This window comes from Somniosus microcephalus, chromosome 7 (assembly GCF_052327205.1).
Source record: "Somniosus microcephalus isolate GS21.2 chromosome 7, FLI_Smic_1.0, whole genome shotgun sequence".
NCBI classification, from domain to species: domain Eukaryota; kingdom Metazoa; phylum Chordata; class Chondrichthyes; order Squaliformes; family Somniosidae; genus Somniosus; species Somniosus microcephalus.
In genome coordinates, this window is record NC_140993.1 from 69,916,188 (window position 1) to 69,937,619 (window position 21,432).

Sequence of the window (21,432 nt, forward strand, 5' to 3'; positions counted from 1 at the left end):
TCAATATCCGCATTGGTGACTGGTAAGCATTCGATGATGGTCGAGTGAAATATCTCGACAGGGTCAACTGCCGGTGCCTCTTCCGCTGTAGGTAGTGGCAGGCGCAACAGCCCATCAGCATTACCATGTTGCTTTGTACCTTTGAATTCAATATCATATTGATGTGCCCCTAGAAAAAGGGACCATCTCTGAAGCCTCTGCGCCGTCATTACCGGAACACCCTTCTTAGGGTTGAAAATGGAAACCAACGGCTGGTGATCTGTCAGCAGCGTAAACTTTTGGCCTTGCAGGTAATGGTTAAATTTCTAACTCCCCACACGAGGCTGAGAGCCTCCCTATCTATCTGAGTATAGTTGCGCTCAGCGGAGCTCAATGATCTGGATGCGAAAGCGACTGGCCTTTCCGAGCCATCTGGAAACTTATGTGAGAGCACTGCCCCGATACCATATGGAGAAGCATCACAAGCTAAGCAAATAGGCAGCGTTGGGTTAAAGTGAGCCAACACTTCCTTAGAGGTGATCAGTGCCTTGCTCTTTTGAAAAGCCCGCTTACAATCATCGCTCCACTTCCATAGATCTGGTCCTGTGTAACGAGACAGGATTAATTAAAAATGTCCCAGTAAAGGATCCCCTTGGAATGAGTGACCATAACATGGTTGAATTCCATATTCAATTAGAGGGTGAGAAGGTTGGATCTCAAACAAGCGTGCTAAGCTTGAATAAAGGAGACTATGAAGGTATGAGAGCGGAATTGAGTAGAGTGGATTGGGAAAATAGATTAAAGGGTAAGACGATACAGGATCAGTGGTGTACATTTAAGGAGTTATTTTACAACTTCCAAAAAATATATATTCCACTGAGAAGAAAAGGGTGTAAAAGAAAAGACAGCCATCCGTGGCTAAGTAAAGAAATTAAGGATAGTATTCGACTAAAAACAAGGGCATATAAGGTAGCCAAATCTAGTGGGAGGATAGAGGATTGGGAAAACTTTAAAAGACAGCAAAAAATAACAAAAAGATTGATTAAGAAAGGGAAGATAGATTATGAAAGTAAATTAGCAAAAAATATAAAAACAGATAGTAAGAGTTTTTATAGTTATATAAAAAGAAAAAGGGTGGCTAAAGTAAATGTTGGTCCCTTAGAGGATGAGACCGGGAAATTAATGGTGGGAAATATGGAGATGGCAAAAACACTGAATGAATATTTTACATCAGTCTTACAGTAGAAGACACTAAGAATATCCCAACACTGGACAAACAGGGGGCTAAAGGGGGGGGAGGAGCTAAACACGATCAAAATCACTAAGGAAGTGGTACTCGGTAAAATAATGGGACTCAAGGCGGATAAATCACCTGGACCTGATGGCTTACATCCTAGGATCTTGAGGGAAGTGGCGGTAGGGATTGTGGATGCATTGGTAATAATTTTCCAAAACTCCCTGGACTCGGCAAAGGTCCCGGCAGACTGGAAAACTGCTAATGTAACACCCTTATTTAAAAAGGGCAGTAGACAGAAGGCTGGAAACTATAGACCGGTTAGCCTAACATCTGTGGTAGGTAAAATTTTGGAGTCCATTATTAAGGAGACAGTAACAGGACATTTGGATAATCATAATTTAATAGGACAAAGTCAGCATGGTTTTATGAAGGGGAAGTCATGTTTGACAAATTTGCTGGAGTTCTTTGAGGAAGTAACATATAGGGTGGATAAAGGGGAACCAGTGGACGTAGTGTATTTAGCCTTCCAAAAGGCATTTGACAAGGTGCCACACAAAAGATTATTGCTTAAGATAAAAAATCACGGGATTGGGGGTAATATTCTGGCATGGATAGAGGATTGGCTATCTAACAGAAGGCAGAGAGTTGGGATAAATGGTTCATTCTCAGACTGGCAATCAGTAACTAGTGGTGTTCCGCAGGGGTCAGTGCTGGGTCCCCAACTCTTTACAATCTATATTAATGATTTGGAAGAGGGGACCGAGTGTAACATATCAAAGTCTGCAGATGATACTAAGATGGGAGGGAAAGTAGTGAGTGAGGAGGACATAAAAAACCTGCAAGGGGACATCGACAGGCTAAGTAAGTGGGCAGAGATTTGGCAGATGGAATACAATACTGGAAAGTGTGAGGTTATGCACTTTGGCAGGAAAAATCGTAGAGCAAGTTATTATCTTAATGGCAAGAAACTGGAAAGTACTGAAGTACAAAGGGATCTGGGGGTCCTGGTGCACGAAACTCAAAAGGTTAGTATGCAGGTGCAGCAAGTGATTAAGAAGGCCAATGGAATGTTGGCTTTCATTGCTAGGGTGATAGAATATAAAAATAGGGAGGTATTGCTCTTGTACAAGGTATTGGTGAGACCGCACCTGGAGTACTGTGTACAGTTTTGGTGTCCATACTTAAGAAAGGACATACTTGCTCTCGAGTCAGTACAAAGAATGTTCACTCGGTTAATCCCGGGGATGAGGGGATGGACATATGAGGAGAGGTTGAGTAGATTGGGACTCTATTCATTGGAGTTCAGAAGAATGAAAGGCGATCTTATTGAAACATATAAGATTGTGAAGGGGTTGGATCGGGTGGATGCGGGGAAGATGTTCCCGATGATGGGTGAAACTAGAACTAGGGGGCATAGTCTTAGAATAAGGGGCTGCTCTTTCAAAACTGAGATGAGGAGGAACTACTTCACTCAGAGGGTGGTAGGTCCATGGAATATGCTGCCCCAAAAAGCTGTAGAAGCTACATCATTACATAAATTTAAAACAGAAATAGACAGTTTCCGAGAAGTAAAGGGAATTAAGGGTTACGGGGAGCGGGCAGGAATTTGGACATGAGTCTAGGTTCGGATCGGTCATGGCACTGTGGGTAGTGGAGTGGGCCCAGTGGCCGTGTAGCCTGATCCTGCTCCTATTTCATGTGTCTAATTCTGTTAGATTCTGGAGATGGTTCTGTGATAGTGGATTGGCGGTTAGGATCAGATCAGCCATGATCTTATTGAATGGCGGAGCAGGCTCGAGGGGCCGATTGGCCTACTCCTGCTCCTATTTCTTATGTTCTTATGGTATTCCCATTTGCAAAAGAGTGTTTAGCGGGTGTAACACCGTGGATAAATTTGGAAGAAAGTTGTGGTAATAGTTAACCAACCCGAGGAACGACCTCAACTGGGATACATTTTCCGGTGCTGGAGCTTTGACAACAGCTTCGATTTTGTCAGGTGACTTATGGAGCCCCTCCTGGTCAATGACGTGGCCGCAGTACGAGATTCGCTTTTGAAAGAACTCGCATTTCTGACGATTAGCTCTTAGCCCATATTCTTTCAATCTGATGAGCACCTGCTCCAAATTCACGAGGTGATCCTTATCGTTATCTCCTGTAATCAGGATGTCATCCAGGTAGCATTGTGTGCCTGGGATTCCCTGCAATACCTGCTCCATGGCCCTTTGCCAAATCACTGGAGCCGATGCCACTCCAAAAACCAGCCTATTATACCGATATAAGCCCTTATGTGTGTTGATCGTGAGATACTGGCGTGACGCTTCATCCACTTCCATCTGTAGGTACGCCTGCACCAGGTCTATCTTGGTGAAGTGTTTCCCGCCAGACAGCGAAGCGAAGGTATCTTCAATCCGCGGAAGCGGATATTGCACCGTGTGAAGAACTGGATTAACAGTGATCTTGAAATCGCCACAGATGCGAACCTTCCCAGGTTCCCTTGGCTTGTTGCTCAACGAACGCTTCATGACAGGAACAATGGGTGTAGCCCATTCGCTCCAGTCCACCTTGGACAGTACCCCTGAACATTCTAGCCCTTCCAGCTCTGCTTCCACAGCAGGTCGTATCGCATAAGGCACCGGTCTGGCTTTGAAAAATGTTGGGTTTGCATGTTCTTCAACCTTGATGGTTGCCGTAATTCCTTTCAGTGTTCCAAGTCCCTGTTGGAACACCTCCTTAGCATCGTCTAAGATTTTGGACAGTCGTTTAGGTTTGACGTCGTCCTCCTTACAGGCATCCACAGTCAGTGCTTGTATGGAATGCCAGTCCACATTTATTCTCCGGATCCATTCCCGTCCCAGTAGTGGCGGACCTCCATCAGGTAACACATACAAGTCCATTTTCTGACTTTCTTTACCATTGTAGACCACATTTACTTTTATCTTTCCTTTGGGGTATACCATTTGCCCCGTGTATGTTTTCAATACAATCTTCGTATCCCTCAGGGGAATGTGCGAGAATAACCTTTTGTAATCTTGCTTATTCATGACCGTTAATGCCGACCCTGTGTCCAATTCCATCTTCACTTGGACTCCTGCTATCCGGAGCATGACCCAGATAGTTTGGTGGTCTGCTGTGTTACCCACATTATGTATTTTCAGACAACCCAGTTCCTTACTGCTGGAGTCTGAATCCGTCTTCTGTTCATCCGAACTGTTCTCTGTCACCTTGTGTACTTTTTTGTACTTCTCCTGCGGTGACTTTTTGCTGCTGGTCTTCTTTCCTGACCGGCATACTCTCGCTATGTGACCAAGTTTGCCACATTGCCTGCATTCTTTGTCTTTGAACCAGCACTGGTTCTGGTCATGCGTTGTCCTTCCACAACGATAGCACTTTACTGCGCCCAATGCCATTTCATTGGAGCTGAATTCCAGTGGCCTTTGCTGTATCTCTGCAGCGCCCCGTGCTGCTGCCTCGTGGGATGCTGCAATGCTGAAAGCTTTGTCCAGCGTAAGATCCTTTTCCTCTAGCAGTCGCTTCTGGGTTCCTTCCCTTAGGAGCCCACACACAAACTTATCTCTCAGTGCGTCTGCTAGTCCTGTTCCGAACTGGCAGTACTTTGATAACTTGCGCAGTTCTGTTAGGAATTCAGCGTTGCTTTCTTCTTTAAGTTGAATTCTTTTGTAGAATTTAAATCATTCTGCTATCAGCAACGGCGTGGGGTTTAAATGCTCTTGCAGGATAGTAACAATATCCGTGAAACTCTTCCCTACCGGTTTGTCTGGGGTTACAAGGTTCTTTAATAACCCGTACGTCTTCGCACCCATCGAGTTTAATAGGGTTAGTGCTTTCTTATCATCCGGTACCTCACTCGTTGCACAGTAAACTTCGATGCGTTCCACATAAGTGGCCCAATCTTCCACATCGTTATCAAAAGCAGTGATGTTACCCGTTTTTGGCATCCTTGCTGAGTTTCTCCTTTCCCTTCGGATATTATTTAATAGGATGACTTTTTTTTTTATTATTTAAGATGGCGGCTTTTCCCACGCTTGTCTTCTTCCCCCGCCGACTCAAGATGGCGATTCCCGCGCTGTTGCCGTCCACGCCTCCCAGCGGTCCTTTATTTTCCTTGCGCTGCTGCTCTTGTTGCCCCGCCGCTCCCGCAGTCCTTGTGGCCATAAACGCTTTTCTGGCTGCTGCACGTCTCTGCCCCGATTGCAGTCCGGCCCCTGACACCGGCTGCGGTCGTGTTCTCCACCCTTTTCGTCGTTTTCCCTCCCCTTCTCCCACTGACAACTCGGCCGACTTCCCCCCCCCGTGCCGCTCGATCGGGCTTACCCGCCGCTGTCGTAGAAGGGATGATCACTGATGTTGGACTTCGTGGCAGGAAAACCAACTCGGGTTCCTGATGGCCTCCCGTGCGATGCAGTGCTCAGCAGGATGTTGAGGGCGGATGCCCTTTTTCGACGCCCGTTTCTGAGGATGAAGCTTCCTTGGATGCAAAACTGCCACTAGGTAAGATCAGTCGCCACTGTTGAGTCTGTGTTTACAAATGCAGTTATACTGAATAACAGGACACAGACTACAGAAGTAAGTAAACAGGTCTTTAGCGATTGAGGGTCAGGGCGGAACTGAGGTACACTTTGCTCCGCAGGGTTTATATACTGGTGTGGTCACCACCGGTACTACAATGTACAGGAGCCATCAAAAAGTAGTCCATCACCTTAAGGTATCCTCTTAAGGTAGTACAGGTTACATACACTACAAATCCCCAGCCTGTGCTGAGTTAGTGGGTCTCAGCCAATGATCCAGGGTTCAATCCCCAGCCTGTGCTGAGTTAGTGGATCTCAGCCTATGATTCAGGGTTCAATCCCCAGCCTGTGCTGAGTTAGTGGGTCTCAGCCTATAATTCAGGGTTCAATCCCCAGCCTGTGCTGAGTTAGTGGGCCTCAGCCGATGATCCAGGGTTCAATCCCCAGCCTGTGCTGAGTTAGTGGGTCTCAGCCTATGATCCAGGGTTCAATCCCCAGCCTGTGCTGAGTTAGTGGGTCTCAGCCTATGATCCAGGGTTCAATCCCCAGCCTGTGCTGAGTTAGTGGGTCTCAGCCTATGATTCAGGGTTCAATCCCCAGCCTGTGCTGAGTTAGTGGGTCTCAGCCGATGATCCAGGGTTCAATCCCCAGCCTGTGCTGAGTTAGTGGGTCTCAGCCTATGATCCAGGGTTCAATCCCCAGCCTGTGCTGAGTTAGTGGGTCTCAGCCTATGATCCAGGGTTCAATCCCCAGCCTGTGCTGAGTTAGTGGGTCTCAGCCTATGATCCAGGGTTCAATCCCCAGCCTATGCTGAGTTAGTGGGTCTCAGCCTATGATCCAGGGTTCAATCCCCAGCCTGTGCTGAGTTAGTGGGTCTCAGCCGATGATCCAGGGTTCAATCCCCAGCCTGTGCTGAGTTAGTGCATCTGAGCCTATAATCCAGGGTTCAATCCCCAGCCTATGCTGAGTTAGTGGGTCTCAGCCTATGATCCAGGGTTCAATCCCCAGCCTGTGCTGAGTTAGTGGGTCTCAGCCGATGATCCAGGGTTCAATCCCCAGCCTGTGCGGAGTTAGTGGGTCTCAGCCGATGATCCAGGGTTCAATCCCCAGCCTGTGCTGAGTTAGTGGGTCTCAGCCTATGATCCAGGGTTCAATCCCCAGCCTGTGCTGAGTTAGTGGGTCTCAGCCTATGATCCAGCGTTCAATCCCCAGCCTGTGCTGAGTTAGTGGGTCTCAGCCTATGATCCAGGGTTCAATCCCCAGCCTGTGCTGAGTTAGTGGGTCTCAGCCTATGATCCAGGGTTCAATCTCCAGCCTGTGCTGAGTTAGTGGGTCTCTGGACAGTAATCAGGAGCAGGAGCACTGGCTGTTATTTCAACTTCCCAGCCCACCTGCACTCAGGCCACTTGGGGCACTCTTATCACCGCAGCAGCAGATTGACCATTAAACATGGGACTTTCCTGATCTCAATTCAATTTTTTATTCAATTCAATTTTATTTGCCATATGTACTAGTACAATGGAATGCTTACCCCACTAGGGACACGTCAGCTATTTTTACAGCGCCGTGTTCAGAAAGTCTATTCTTTGGCATCCAGTGGCAGTGGGAGCACGATGTCCCTCAGCCGCTCCGTCCTCCTAGTCACCGCGGCCTCCTCCTCACTGTTGCCGGCTCGGCTCCACGTGTGGTGGCCTGCTTCTCCTGCTCACCCTCTGGCCACCATTCCCGGCTCCCCTCCTCCCAGTCGGACTGCGAGTCGTCGTGGCTGCTGCTGCTGCTCGATGCGCTACGCTGCCTCCGCCCGACTCGCCGAACACATCCTCCGGTCGCTGCGGCCTCCACCTCACCGTTGCCGGCTCCACAGTCCGACGGCCCGGGCCTGCTTCTCCCGCTTCCAGTCCGGCCTCTGGCCGCCATGCTCGGCTGCCCTCCTCCCAGTTGGAATGCTTCCCCGCTGAGGAGCAGCCAGCCGACGTGCTCTAGCGGGTCGACGTGGCTGCTGCGCTGCCTATCAGATAGTGTCCATTTACACACTGAACCACCAAAGCACTGCAGTTAGCACTTTTTATATTAAAAAATGGGGCTGGGGGTGAATGTTGTGTAAATGATGCCGAGGAATGTAATCTTAGGCACCCAGTGTCAGCATCCAACACTCCCAGGGCAGATACAGCATAGCTAGAGACAGAGCAAAACTTCTACTCCCAACACTGTGTCTCACCCACAACCTTAGAATGCACAAATGTTACATTTCTCCATTTCCCATACCAGCGACCTCTGAGTGTCAGCTTCGGGCCGTTCAAGGAACTGGACTGTGGCTGCCCAAATTTAAAACCAGGAGCATGAGCTGGCTTATAACCCATGTCCTAGAGGTGAAAAACCAGCACCCAGTCCCCCGCCACCCCACACATCAGCACTTATTAATGACGTATGTATATCAGATGGAAAGGCCAGTGATCTCCTGCCGCACTGTAATCGTTCACCACAGAGTCCAGGATGTCAAAGGCCTGCAAGAAGTCTCCCTCTTCACAGCCTTGCTTCCAGTACCAGTGGAGATAGGCATAGGCATCGTACATGGTCCAAGCCTTCTCCAGGACACGCTGCATGTAGTCCGACACACTGCTGTGGTTGGCACAAATAGTCAGCGACCGGCTGGGTGAGGTCAGGTCAACGATATTCCAAGGATCTCAGCTGAGGAAGGGAGAAAAATCACAGATTTCAGAAATCCAGTGTACGTAATCTTTAAATTCCCTATTTACTCCACGAATGAGGAATATTTTAAAACTGATAAAGTGGGAAACCACAGAATAAGAAAAGATCACTCCTCCCACATTTCCTGTACAATCTCCTCTATTGTGGGCTCTACCCATCCATTTAATGTCTTCCCACAGACCGTGTACACACTCTCCTATCAGGGACTGTACCCACCCATTTAATCTCCTCCCACTGGCCCTGTGTACTCTACCTCTATGGACTCTATCCCAGAATATTCATTCATCCTCACAACTCCACTATTTGACCCTGGCCTACTGCCCTCCACAGACAGCTAATCTCCAACCTTCATCCTACTCTCAAACAAATATTTACCTAGCTCCTACGAGTTAATCCGCCTGTCAACTCATTTTAAATTAAAGACCAAAAATGCTAATAATACCCAGTGGGTGTGTCAGCATCTGAAAAGGGAAACTATGGGTTAGTAATTCAGGTGTCATCTCTTCCCAGCACCATAAAGAGTCATTTCTCTCGCCAGATGCTGACAGATCCCTTGTGTACTTCCTGCAAGTCCCAGAATTTGGGTGCTTTTTAAAAGAATCCTTTTCCTGCTATCCCTTCTCCTCCGATCCATCAATTCCTATTTTTGGGAAGTTAATTTGAGCTTTGTTCCTATACCAAAGGCTTGCATGTCAGTGAGGATGCCACAGCCCCACAGAGAACAGCATCACATTAATCGCCATTGCGCAGATCCCTAAATGACCTTTGATTTCCAGTATCGTCCCTGAATCTTCCTGATTGTCCTGCGCCTGATTCAGTGAGCTTCCCAATCTCCTCCCTCAGGATTAAAGCTCACTGCAATAGAGGGTTCCTGCTCCTGGTTCATCACCCTTTCCGGAAAGTGCACCGCGAGGACGGGATCGGACTCTGCTCTGACACCCTCCAAGGTTAAACGGTCTACCAATGGTCGCTGTGTATGATCACATGTGAAGAGAGGTCCTTGGAAGAAGGTACAGGAGAGTAAACAGCACTCATGGACTCGCACCTCAGCGGCTGTCAGCACTTCCAGGAGAGGAGGCAAGAAAAGCAGGGGGGCTAAAACACGCGTTTTAAAACTGGTTCAGACCAACATGAACGGATAATGCTTTGTGCCTATACGCAATCGTGGGGTCAATTTTAAACCCGCGGGTTTCAGACAGGCGGGTCGGGTCGGGTCGGGTCCAATACGCACTCACTGGCTTAAGTTTGATACCCGGCTCTTTAACCCCCGGGTCTCATCTGCACGCCACCAGTCAGCTGCCCTTCCGAAATGGGTGGAAAGTGACTGCTGACCAGCGGGCAGGAGAGGATGTTTGTGGGGCTGGAGGAAAGCCCGCCAGCAAGCAGGTAAGTCGCAGGGAGGGGCTTTTGGGAGGGTCTTGCAGGAGGGAAGATGATTCTGGGGCAGGGGTGGCAGCAAATTGCAGGGCCCAGAAAAGCACTCCGGGCCCCACAAAGGAGATTTTCATTTACCTTGAAGTGCCTTTTCGTCCTTCCCGATAGCTGCCATAGACAGACACAGCACAGAAGGAGGCCATTCAGCCCATTGTGCCTGTGCCACCTCTTTGAAAGAGCTATCCAGTTAGTTCCACTCCCCTGCTCTTTCCCCATAGCCCTGCAAAGTTTTCCTTTTCAAACATTTATCCAATTCACTTTTGAAAGTTATTAGTGAATCTGTTTACACCACCCTTTCAGGTCATTCCAGATCATAACTCGCTGTGCAAAAAAAATCTCATCTCCCCTCTGTTTCTTTTGCCAATTTTTGCCGACCTGCCTTTATCTCTTAGGAAAGCCTTCCCATCTCGGGCCCGGTGCAAATGCAATCAAGGCCCCATTGGCGTAATAGGACCCTGATTTGCAGAAATTAATGAGGCTCCGGCCTGTTTCTGGCAGGTGTCGCAGCCACTGAACCTATAGTGAACAATTACAATGGTGGCCCGTGTGATTACAGCTGGAATATGGCGGTAAGCCACAATGCAACATTTTAAATCCCTTCCCCCGCCTCAATCCCACAGAGGGGAGGGCGGGGTTGGGTAAAAATCAACCCCCATATCTCGGACCTGTGTTCAAGCTATGGATGCTGGGTCAATTGAAATTTTCAAAACTGAGATCTATAAATTTTCATTAGATAAGGGTATCAAGTAATATGGGGCAAAGGCGAGTAAATTGAGTTGAGGTACAGATCAGCCATGAATGGCAGAACAGGATTGGAGGGCTGAATGGCCTGCACCTGTTCCTATGTTCTTACAGTGCCGGAGGTGCAATAACCTCTAACAGCAGCAGAGGGCAGCATCTCCCCTGATAACCACTCTAGTTACCAGTTCCCCCCTTCCTCTTCTAAATGACTCTTGGGGTACTCTCCCAGGGGTACCAGCAGCCCAATGATCACACCCAAGAAACACTCACCATACATGGGCATCGTGTTGGAAGAAGCACTGAGAGTAGCAAGGGCACAGAATGTACTCTGGGTGGGGGACTTCAATGTCCATCACCAAGAGTGGCTCGGTAGCACCACTACTGACCGAGCTGGCCGAGTCCTGAAGGACAAAGCTGCCAGTTTGGGCCTGCGACAGGTGGTGAGAGAACCAACACGAGGGGAAAAACTTACTTGACCTCGTCCTCACCAATCTACCTGTCGCAGATGCATCTGTCCATGACAGCATTGGTAGCAGTGACCACCACACAGTCCTTGTGGAGACGAAATCCCGTCTTCACACTGAGGACACCATCCATCGTGTTGTGTGGCACTACCACCGTGCTAAATGGGATAGACACAGAACAGATCTAGCAGCTCAAAACTGGGCATCCATGAGGCGCTGTGGGCCATCAGCAGCAGCAGAATTGTATTCCACCACAATCTGTAACCTCATGGCCCGGCATATCCCTCACTCTACAATTACCATCAAGCCAGGGGACCAACCCTGGTTCAATGAGGAGTGTAGAAGAGCATGCCAGGAGCAGCACCAGGTGCACCTAAAAATGAGGTGCCAACCTGGGGAAGCTGCAACACAGGACTAAAGTGGAAGCAGCTGCTATAGACAGGGCTAAGCGATCCCACAATCAACGGATCAGATCAAAGCTCTGCAGTCCTGCCAGATCCAGTCGTGAATGGTGCTGGACCATTAAACAACTAATGGGAGGAGAAGGCTCCTTGAATATCCCCATCCTCAATGATGGCGGAGCCCAGCACGTGAGTGCAAAAGACAAGACTGAAGCGTTTGCAACCATCTTCAGCCAGAAGGGCCGAGTGGATGATCCATATCGGCCTCCTCCTGAGGTCCCCACCATCACAGAAGCCATTCTTCGGCCAGTTTGATTCACTCCACGTGATATCAAGAAACGGCTGAGTGCACTGGATACAGCAAAGGCTATGGGCCCTGACAACATCTCGGCTATCGTGCTGAAGACTTGTGCTCCAGAACTAGCTGCGCCTCTAGCCAAGCTGTTCCAGTACAGCTACAACACTGATATCTATCCGACAATGTGGAAAACTGTCCACAAAAAGCAAGACAAATTCAATCTGGCCAATTACCACCCCATCAGTCACTCTCAATCATCAGCAAAGTGATGGAAGGTGTCATCGACAGTGCTATCAAGCGGCTCTTACTCACCAATAACCTGCTCACTGATGCCCAGTTTGGGTTCCGCCAGGACCACTCAGCTCCCAACCTCATTACAGCCTTGGTCCAAACATGGACAAAGGAGCTGAATTCCAGAGGTGAGGTGAGAGTGACTGCCCTTGACATCAAGACAGCATTTGACCGAGTCTGGCATCAAGGAGCCCTAGTAAAACTGAAGTCAATGGGAATCGGGGGGGAAAACTCTCCACTGGCTGGAGTCATATCTAGCACAAAGGAAGGTGATTGTGGTGATTGAAGGTCAATCATCACAGTGCCAGGACATCGCTGCAGGAGTTCCTCAGGGCAGTGTCCTAGGCCCAACCACCTTCAGCTGCTTCATCAATGACCTTCCCTCCAACATAAGGTCAGAAATGGGGATGTTCGCTGATGACTGCACAGTGTTCAGTGCCATTCACAACTCCTCAGATAATAAAGCAGTCCATGCCCGCATGCAACAAGACCTGGACAACGTTCAGGCTTGGGCTGATAAGTGGCAGGTAACATTCATGCCACAGAAGTGCCAGGCAATGACTATCTCCAACAAGCGAGAGTCTAAACACCGCCCCCTGAAATTTCACGGCGTTACCATCACCGAATCCCCACCATCAACATCCTGGGGGTCACCATTGATCAGAAACATTACTGGACCAGCCACATAAATACTGTGGCAACAAGAGCAGGTCAGAGGCGAGGTATTCTGCGGCGAGTGTCTCACCTCCTGACTCCCTAAAGCCTTTCTACATTTACAAGGCACAAGTAAGGAGTGTGATGGAATACTCTCCACTTGCCTGGATGAGTGCAGCTCCAACAACACTCAAGAAGCTCGACACCATCCAGGACAAAGCAGCCAGCTTGATTGGCACCCCCTCTACCACCTTAAACATCCACTCCCTCCACCACCGGCGTACCGTGGCTGCAGTGTGCATCATCTTCAAGATGCAGTGCAGCAATTTGCCAAGGCTTCCTCGGCAGCACCTCCCAATCCCACGACCTCTTCCACCTAGAAGGACGAGGGCAGCAGAGGCATGGGAACACCACCACCTCCAAGTTCCCCTCCAAGTCACACATCATCCTGACTTAGAAGTATATTGCTGATCCTTCATTGTCGCTGGGTCAAAATCCTGGAACTCCTTACCTAACAGCACTGTGGGAGTACCTTCACCACACGGACTGCAGCGGTTCAAGGTGGCGGCTCACCACCACCTTCTCAAGGGCAATTAGGGATGGGCAATAAATGCTGGCCTTGCCAGCAACGCCCACATCCCATAAACGAATAAAAAAAAGAGACTATTCCATCTTGGAGAGGAGAGGCAGCTGGAACTGACCTACACACTTCTCAGCATGAGTCATTCTGCTGAAGCAGGGGTGGGAAGTCTGGCTGATTTTTCCTCCACCCCTTCTGGAGGGGAACTAAGGCCTATTCTGACGCCCTACTGCTGCTCAGCTGAGAACAACTGAGAATCGACCCCGGCATCTTCTGGTCTGTATGGCTCAGCACCATGTCATGTACCACACTTACCTACTGAGTACCTACTGAGATGGATTGTCCCTGTGGAATTTCCGACACTGGGATTGCTGACCTGTCCAGTAGTCCAGGGGATGAGGGTTCCACGAAACACATCCATATCCTTGTTTCATTTTTGACGCGATGGGCCTCAGCGAGCAACTAAACGTGTTCGCTCCGTTCCCACGAGCGACAGCTAGAACAGCCATGCTCTGATGCTGAAAGGAATTAAGGGTTTCTTATCGATAATTTTTCATCCACTTCCATTGGTTGTCAAACCTCCCGTTCCCCTTCACCAGCAGAGCTCCACCCAGGGTACAATAGCATAATGGTTACGATGCTGGACTAGTAATCCAGAGGCCTGGACTGATAATCCGTGAGACGTGAGTTCAAATCCCACCACGGTAGCTCTGGGATTTAAATTCAGTTAATTAAATAAATTTGGAATATAATGCTCGTGTCAGGAATGGCTACCGGATTGTCATAAAAACCCATTTGGTTCACTAATGCCCTTTAGGGAAGGAAATCTACCGTCCTTACCTGGTCTGGCCTATCTGTGACTCCAGACCCACAGCAACGTGGTTAACTTTTAACTGCCCTCTGAAATGGCCGAGCAAGCCACTCAGTTGCAACAAACTGCTACAAGAAACCATAATAAGGATAAAACCAGACGGACCACCCAGCATCGACCTCAGCACCGGCTTCAGACACAACAACAGCACACCCAGCCCAGTCGACCCTGCAAAGTCCTCTTAACTAACATCTGAGGACTTGTGCCAAAATTGGGCGAGTTGTACCACAGCCTAGCAATTCCATGTTTGAATCCCTCCAATCTGGTTTCTGCCCCAATTGCCACAGTACCGAAACAGCTTTGATCAAAATCACAAATGATATCCTTTGTGACTGTGACAAAGGTAAACTATCCCTCCGCGTCCTTCTTGACTTGTCTGCAGCCTTTGACACGGTTGACCACCTTCTCCGATGCCTCTCCACCGTCGTCCAGCTGGGTGAGACTGCACTCGCCCGGTTCTATTATTAATGCCCAGAACTTCGGGTCTCCACGTAGGCCCAATGGAAGTGCCGGTTTCCTGCATGCACTGCGCATGTGTGGGAAACCGGCACTTCCGTTCCCCTGAAAGAAGGGGTTCAGAGTTCGAACGCGTGCGCAGGAGAGGCTGCGTGTGCACATCGAACTTACATTTTTTTTTTACAGGTTTTCCCGGGAGGGTAAGTCTCCAAAAGTTACACATATAAAAAGCAGGTGTAAGGCCTGCTTTTTACAAGGTAAGTGGTGAATTAATTAAAATTAAAACATTTTTTCTACAGGTTTATTATTTTTAAATACTTTAAAGAAAGGTAAGTTTATTTTTAGCCCCGTTAGAAAATAAAATTATTTTTTTCAAAAATTTAAATTATTGTTTAAAATAGTTATTTCATGTAATTTATAGTTTATTTTAAAAATGTGATTTAAAAAAAATATATATTTTAAGATTTAGTGATGTTTTGGGGCCCGTAGTATTTCTAAGTTTTGACAGCTCTTCCTGTCAAACTTATGAATGGGCATTTCCCTGCTCCGATTGGCTCCCCATGGCCCATGTGATCCCAGGGGATGCATCGAACTAACTGTGCCCCTGGGATACACAAGCACTGCGCGCCGGCAGTTGGAGCACGCCCAGGATCGGAATTCCACGGGGGCCCACAGCTCAACGGCCGGTGCGCAAGGTAAGTGCAGGTCGGGGCCTTGCACCCGCGGGAAGCCCCCGACCCGAATTTCTGGGCCCTTATCTATCTAATCGTAACCAGAGAATCACCTGCAACGGCTTCTCTTCCCACTCCCGCATCGTTACCTCTGGTGTCCCTCAAGGATCTATCCTTGGCCCCCTCCTATTTCTCATCTACATGTTGCCCCTTGGCGACATCATCCGAAAACAGAGCGTCAGTTTCCACATGTACGCTGATGACACCTAACTCTACCTCACTACTTCTCTCAACCCCTTCACAGAGTCTAAATTGTCAGACTACTTGTCTGACATACAGTTCTGGATGAGCAAAAATTTTCTCCAATTAAATATTGGGAAGACTGAAGCCATTGTTTTCGGTCCCCGCCATAAATTCCGTTCCCCAGCCACTGACTCCATCCCTCTCCTTAACATCTGTCTGAGGCTGAACCACACTGTTCGCAACCTTGGTGTCATATTTGACCCTGAATGAGCTTCTGACCACATATCTGCAGCATAACAAAGACCACCTACTTCACCTCTGTAACATCGCCCATCTCTGCCCTTGCCTCAGCTCATCCACTGCTGAAACCCTCATCCATGCCTTTGTTACCTCTAGACTTGACTATTTCAACGCACTCCTGGCTGGCCTCCCACATTCCACCCTACGTAAACTTGAAGTCATCCAAAACTCGGCTGCCCGTGTCCTAACTCGCACCAAGCCCTGCTCGCCCATCGCCCCTGTGCTCACTGACCTACATTGGCTCCCGGTTAAGCAGCGTCTCGTTTTCAAAATTCTCATCCTTGTTTTCAAATCCCTCCATGGCCTCGCCCCTTCCTATCTCTGTAATCTCCTCCAGTTCCACAACCACCACCCCCCCCCCCACCCTGAGATATCTGCGCTCCTCCAATTCTGCCCTCTTGAGCATCCCTGATTATAATCGCTCAACCTTTGGTGGCCATGCCTTCTGTTGCCTAGGCCCTAAGCTCTGGAGCTTCCTGCCTAAACCTGTCTGCCTCGCTACCTCTCTTTCCTCCTTTAAGACGCTCCCTAAAACCTACCTCTTTGACCAAGCTTTTTGGTCACCTGCCCTAATTTATCCTTATGTGGATCCTTGAATATCCCCATCATCAATGATGGTGGAGCCCAGCACGTGAGTAAAAAAAATAAGGCTGAAGTGTTTGCAACCATCTTCAGCCAGAAGTGCCGAGTGGATGATCCATCTCGGCCTCCTCCTGAGGTCCCCACCATCACAGAAGCCAGTCTTCAGCCAATTCGATTCACTCCACGTGATATCAAGAAATGGCTGAGCATACTGGATACAGCAAAGGCTACGAGCTATGACAATATCCCGGCTGTTATGCTGAAGACTTGTGCTCCAGAACTAGCTGCGCCTCTAGCCAAGCTGTTCCAGTACAGCTACAACACTGGCATTTACCTGACAATGTAAAAAACTGCCCAGGTATGTCCTGTCATATGTTCCGACAGGACCACTCGGCTGCAGACCTCATTGCAGCTTTGGTCCAAACATGGACAAAAGATCTGAATTCCAGAGGTGAGGTGAGAGTGACTGCCCTTGACACCAAGGCAGCATTTGACCGAGTGTGACTTCAAGGAGCCCTAGTAAAATTGAAGTCAATGGGAATCAGGGGAAGTACTCTCCACTGGCTGGAGTCATACATAGCACAAAGGAAGATGGTTGTGGTTGTTGGAGGTCAATCATTTCAGCCCCAGGACATCGCTGCAGGAGTTCCTTAGGGCAGTGTCCTAGGCCCAATCATCTTCAGCTGCTTCATCAATGACCTTCCCCCCATCATAATGTCAGAAGTGGGGATGTTCGCTAATGATTGCATAGTGTCCTCAGATAATGAAGCAGTTCATGCCCGAATACAGCAAGACTTGGATGACATTCAGGCTTGGGCTGATAAGTGGCAAGTAACGTGCCACACAAGTGCCAGGCAATGACTATCTCCAACAAGCGAGAGTCTAATCACCTCTCCATAACATTCAATGGCATTACCATCGCTGAATTTGGATGATCAGCCATGATCTCATTGAATGGCGGAGCAGGCTCGAGGGGCCAAATGTCCTACTCCTGCTCCTATCTTCTATGTTTCTATATTTCTATGAATCCCCCACCATCAACATCCTGGGGATCACCATTGACCAGAAACTTAACTGGACCAGCCACATAAATACTGTGACAACAAGAGCAGGTCAGAGGCTGGGTATTCTGCAGCGAGTGTCTCACCTCCTGACTCCTCACTCTCTACAAGGCACAAGTCAGGAGTGTGATGGAATACTTGCCTGGGCGAGTGCAGCTCCAACAACACTCAAGAAGCTCGACACCATCCAGGACAAAGCAGCCCGCTTGATTGGCACCCCATCTACCACCTTAAACATTCACTCCCTCCACCACCGGCACACAACTGCAATATGATAATGACCTGTCTGTTTTAGTGATCATAGAGATTTACAGCACAGAAAGAGGCCATTCGACCCATCGTGTCTGCGCCAGTCGAAAAAAAGCTATCCAGCCCAATCCCACTTTCCAGCTCTTGGTCCGTAGCCCTGTAGGTTACGGCACTTCATGTGCATATCCAAGTACTTTTTAAATGTGATGAGGGTTTGTACCTCTACCACCCTTTCAGGCAGTGAGTTCCAGACCCCCACCACCCTCTGGGTGAAGAAATTTCTCCTCAATCCTCCTCTAATCCTTCTACCAATTACTTTAAATCTATGCCCCCTGGTTATTGACCTCGCTGCTAAGGGAAATAAGTGCTTCCTATCCTCTTTATCTAGGCCCCTCATAATTTTATATACCTCAATTAAGTCTCCCCTCAGCCTCCTCTGTTCCAAAGAAAACAACCCCAACCTATCCAATCTTTCATCATAGTTAAAATTCTCCAGTCCTGGCAACATCCTCGTAAATCTCCTCTGTACCCTCTCTAGTGCAATCACATCTTTCCTGTAATATGACTAGAATTGTACGCAATACCCTAGCTGTGGTACAACTAGCATTTTATACAGTTCTAGCATAACCCCCATGCTCTTATATTGTGCCTCGGCTAATAAAGGAAAGTATCCCGTATGCCTTCTTTAACCATCTTATCTACCTGTCCTGCTATCTTCAGGGATCTGTGGACATGCACTTCAAGGTCCCTCTGTTCCTCTACATTTCTCAGTGCCCTGCCATTTATTGTGTATTCCCTTGCCTTGTTAGCCCTCCCCAAATGCATCACCTCACACTTCTCCAGAGTGAATTCCATTTGCCACTTTTCTGCCCACCTGACCAGTCCATTGATATCTTCCTGCAGTCTACAGCTATCTTCCTCACTAGCAACCACACGGCCAATTTTTGAATCATCCGCAAACTTCTTAATCATGCCCCCTACACTGAAGTCTAAATCATTGATATATACCACAAAAAGCAAGGGACCCAGTACTGAGCCCTGCGGAACCCCACTGGAAACAGCCTTCCAGTCACAAAAACACCTGTCGACCATTACCCTTTGCTTCTTGCCACTGAGCCAATTTTGGATCCAACTTGCCACTTTCCCTTGGATCCCATGGACTTTTACTTTTTTGACCAACCTGCCATGTAGGATCTTGTCAAAGGCCTTGCTAAAATCCATATAGACTACAGCAAATGCACTGCCCTCATTGAGCCTCCTCAAAAAATTCAATCAAGTTAGTCCGACATGATCTTCCCTTGACAAATCCATGCCGACTGTCCTTGATTAATCCGTGACTTTCTAAATGAAGATTTATCCTGTCCCTCAGAACTTTTTCCAATAATTTTCTTACCACCGAGGTTAGGCTGACTGGCCTGTAATTACTTGGTCTATTTCTTTCTCCCTTTTTAAACAATAGCACAACATGTGCGGTCCTCCAGTCCTCTGGCACCACACCTGAAGCCAGAGAAGATTGAAAATGATGGTCAGAGCCTCCGCTATTTCCTCCCTTGCCTCTCTTAACAGCCTGGAATACATTTCATCCGGGCCTGGTGACTTATCTGCTTTCAAAGATGCTAAACCTCTTAATATTTCATCTCTCTCTATGTTTATCCCATCTAATATTTCATACTCCTCCTCAACTACAACGTCTGCATCGTCCCTCTCTTCTGTGAAAACAGACACAAAGTATTCATTAAGAACCATACCCACGTCTTCCACCTCCACACAGAGGTTACCCTTTTCGTCTCTAATAGCCCCTTATCCTTTCCTTAGTTATTATCTTGCTCTTTATGTATTTATAAAACATTTTCCTTGATTTTACTTACCAATATTTTTTCGTGGCCTCTCTTTGCTTTCCTAATTTATTTTTTAATTTCACCCCTGCACTTTCTATACTCCTCTCGGCTTTCTGTATGTTGGTTCAAGGATAAATATTGGCCAGGACACCAGGGACAACTCCCCTGCTCTTCTTCAAAATAGTGACATGGGATCTTTTACTTCCACCTGAGAGGACTGACAAGACCTCAGTTTAATGTCTCATCCAAAATATGGCACCACCAACAGTGCAAAAACCCCTCGGTACTACACTGCATTGTCAGCCTAGATTTTGTGCTCAAGTCACTGGAGTGGGGCTTGAACCCACAACCTTCTGACTCAGACGTGAGAGTGCTACCACTGAGCCACAGCTGACTTACCCATAGCTTATTACATATTGCCATTCTTTCATCATCACTGGGTCAATATCCTGGAATCCCCAACACCATCACCAAAAGGACTGCGGAGTTGGGATGAGACGGTCAAATACCACCTTCTCAGGGCAACTGCGGATTTGCAATAAATGCAGCCTTGCCGTATCCCAAGAACAATTTTTTTAAGTCACTGCCTTCAGGAGAGCTGGGGAGAAAATTAGGAACAGACACTCCTGATTGATCTGGAAGAATGCAACAAAAGATGTTAAAATGCAGGTCCTGTCAGTTTAGCTGGTCCTTGAAGTTAGGTTGTAATTCTGAAAGCCTGAGAGCAAATTGGCCCAAAGAATTTCTTCATCTTAACTGATCTTACTTATCTGAAAAGGATACAATATTCTCGGTGGGTGAGTGTGAACAATGGAGGAGAGCATTATATCCCAGGATGCAGTTCCCCTAAGAACAAAGAGACTGCATTAGATTGGATCAACAGTCCACAGATAATCCGAACTGTCATGGAGCCAAGTCCCAAGGGGATTAAATATTAAAAAAGAGAAAAATCCATTTAGTCCATTGATCCTACTCAACGTCTAATCTACCCCGTCTTTGACAAGGTCTCTTTGGAGTTGAGAGGGCAGATGGGGCCTCAGTTTAACATCTCATGCGAAAAACAGCACCTCCGACAGTGCAGCACTCCATCAATACTGCACTGAAGTGTCAGCCTCGATTATGTGCTCAAATTTCTGGAGTGAGGCTTGAACCCACAACCTTCCGACTCAGAAGCAAGAGTGCTACCACTTGGAGACTCTTGAGCTCAGTGACGGGTTTCCACACTCATCAGACAACTGGCTAATGAAATAAAAAAATGGAATTTGCACCACCCATTTAAAAGCCTGGCTATTTAGGATCTTCACCACTTGGCAAGGGTAACTCCGCACTCCCAGCGAGTGCAGGTCAGACATGCACAGTTACAATGTTGTATCCTTATTAAGGAATGACCAGTGGCTTAACGGAGTGACCACTGGCTCAGTGGTAGTATTCCTGCCTCTGAGGCAGAAGGGTTGGGTTTGGGGCCCACTCCAGGAAACCCGGCAAGCAGAGCACCGGCTTTGAATAACGGATTCACATCCAGTGTCTGTTCTTGTGTCTGATGGATGTAGATGCCACCCCTCCACCCCGCCCCCCACATCGTAACGAGTAGGTGGGGCTCTTTAGACTTGGTTGCAGCCCACCTAGGCAACGGTACTGTGAAGATAAACACCACCTCTATTTCCTAGAAAGTGGCTCAAGAATCTCACGTGAGATGCCCTAGCGTGCTTCACTCTGTATCTAACCCGTGCTATACCTGATCTGGGAGTGCTTGATGGGACAGTGTAGATGGAGCTTCACTCTGTATCTAACCCGTGCTATACCTGATCTGGGAGTGCTTGATGGGACAGTGTAGATGGAGCTTCACT

The 21,432-nt window shown here is 48.1% G+C and overlaps 1 protein-coding gene across 1 annotated transcript in view; it reads right to left on the minus strand.

Annotated features, from left to right (window-relative positions):
- Positions 1-8,159: 8,159 nt before the first annotated feature.
- The window catches only part of LOC147114700 (tubulin delta chain-like), an 83,058-nt gene continuing 69,785 nt past the window's right edge, over positions 8,160-21,432 (minus strand). The window contains 3 exon segments of the mRNA XM_085993938.1: positions 8,160-8,425; positions 13,691-13,852; positions 20,352-20,431. Of these exon segments, the coding sequence (XP_085850064.1) occupies positions 8,160-8,425; positions 13,691-13,852; positions 20,352-20,431 (508 nt within the window).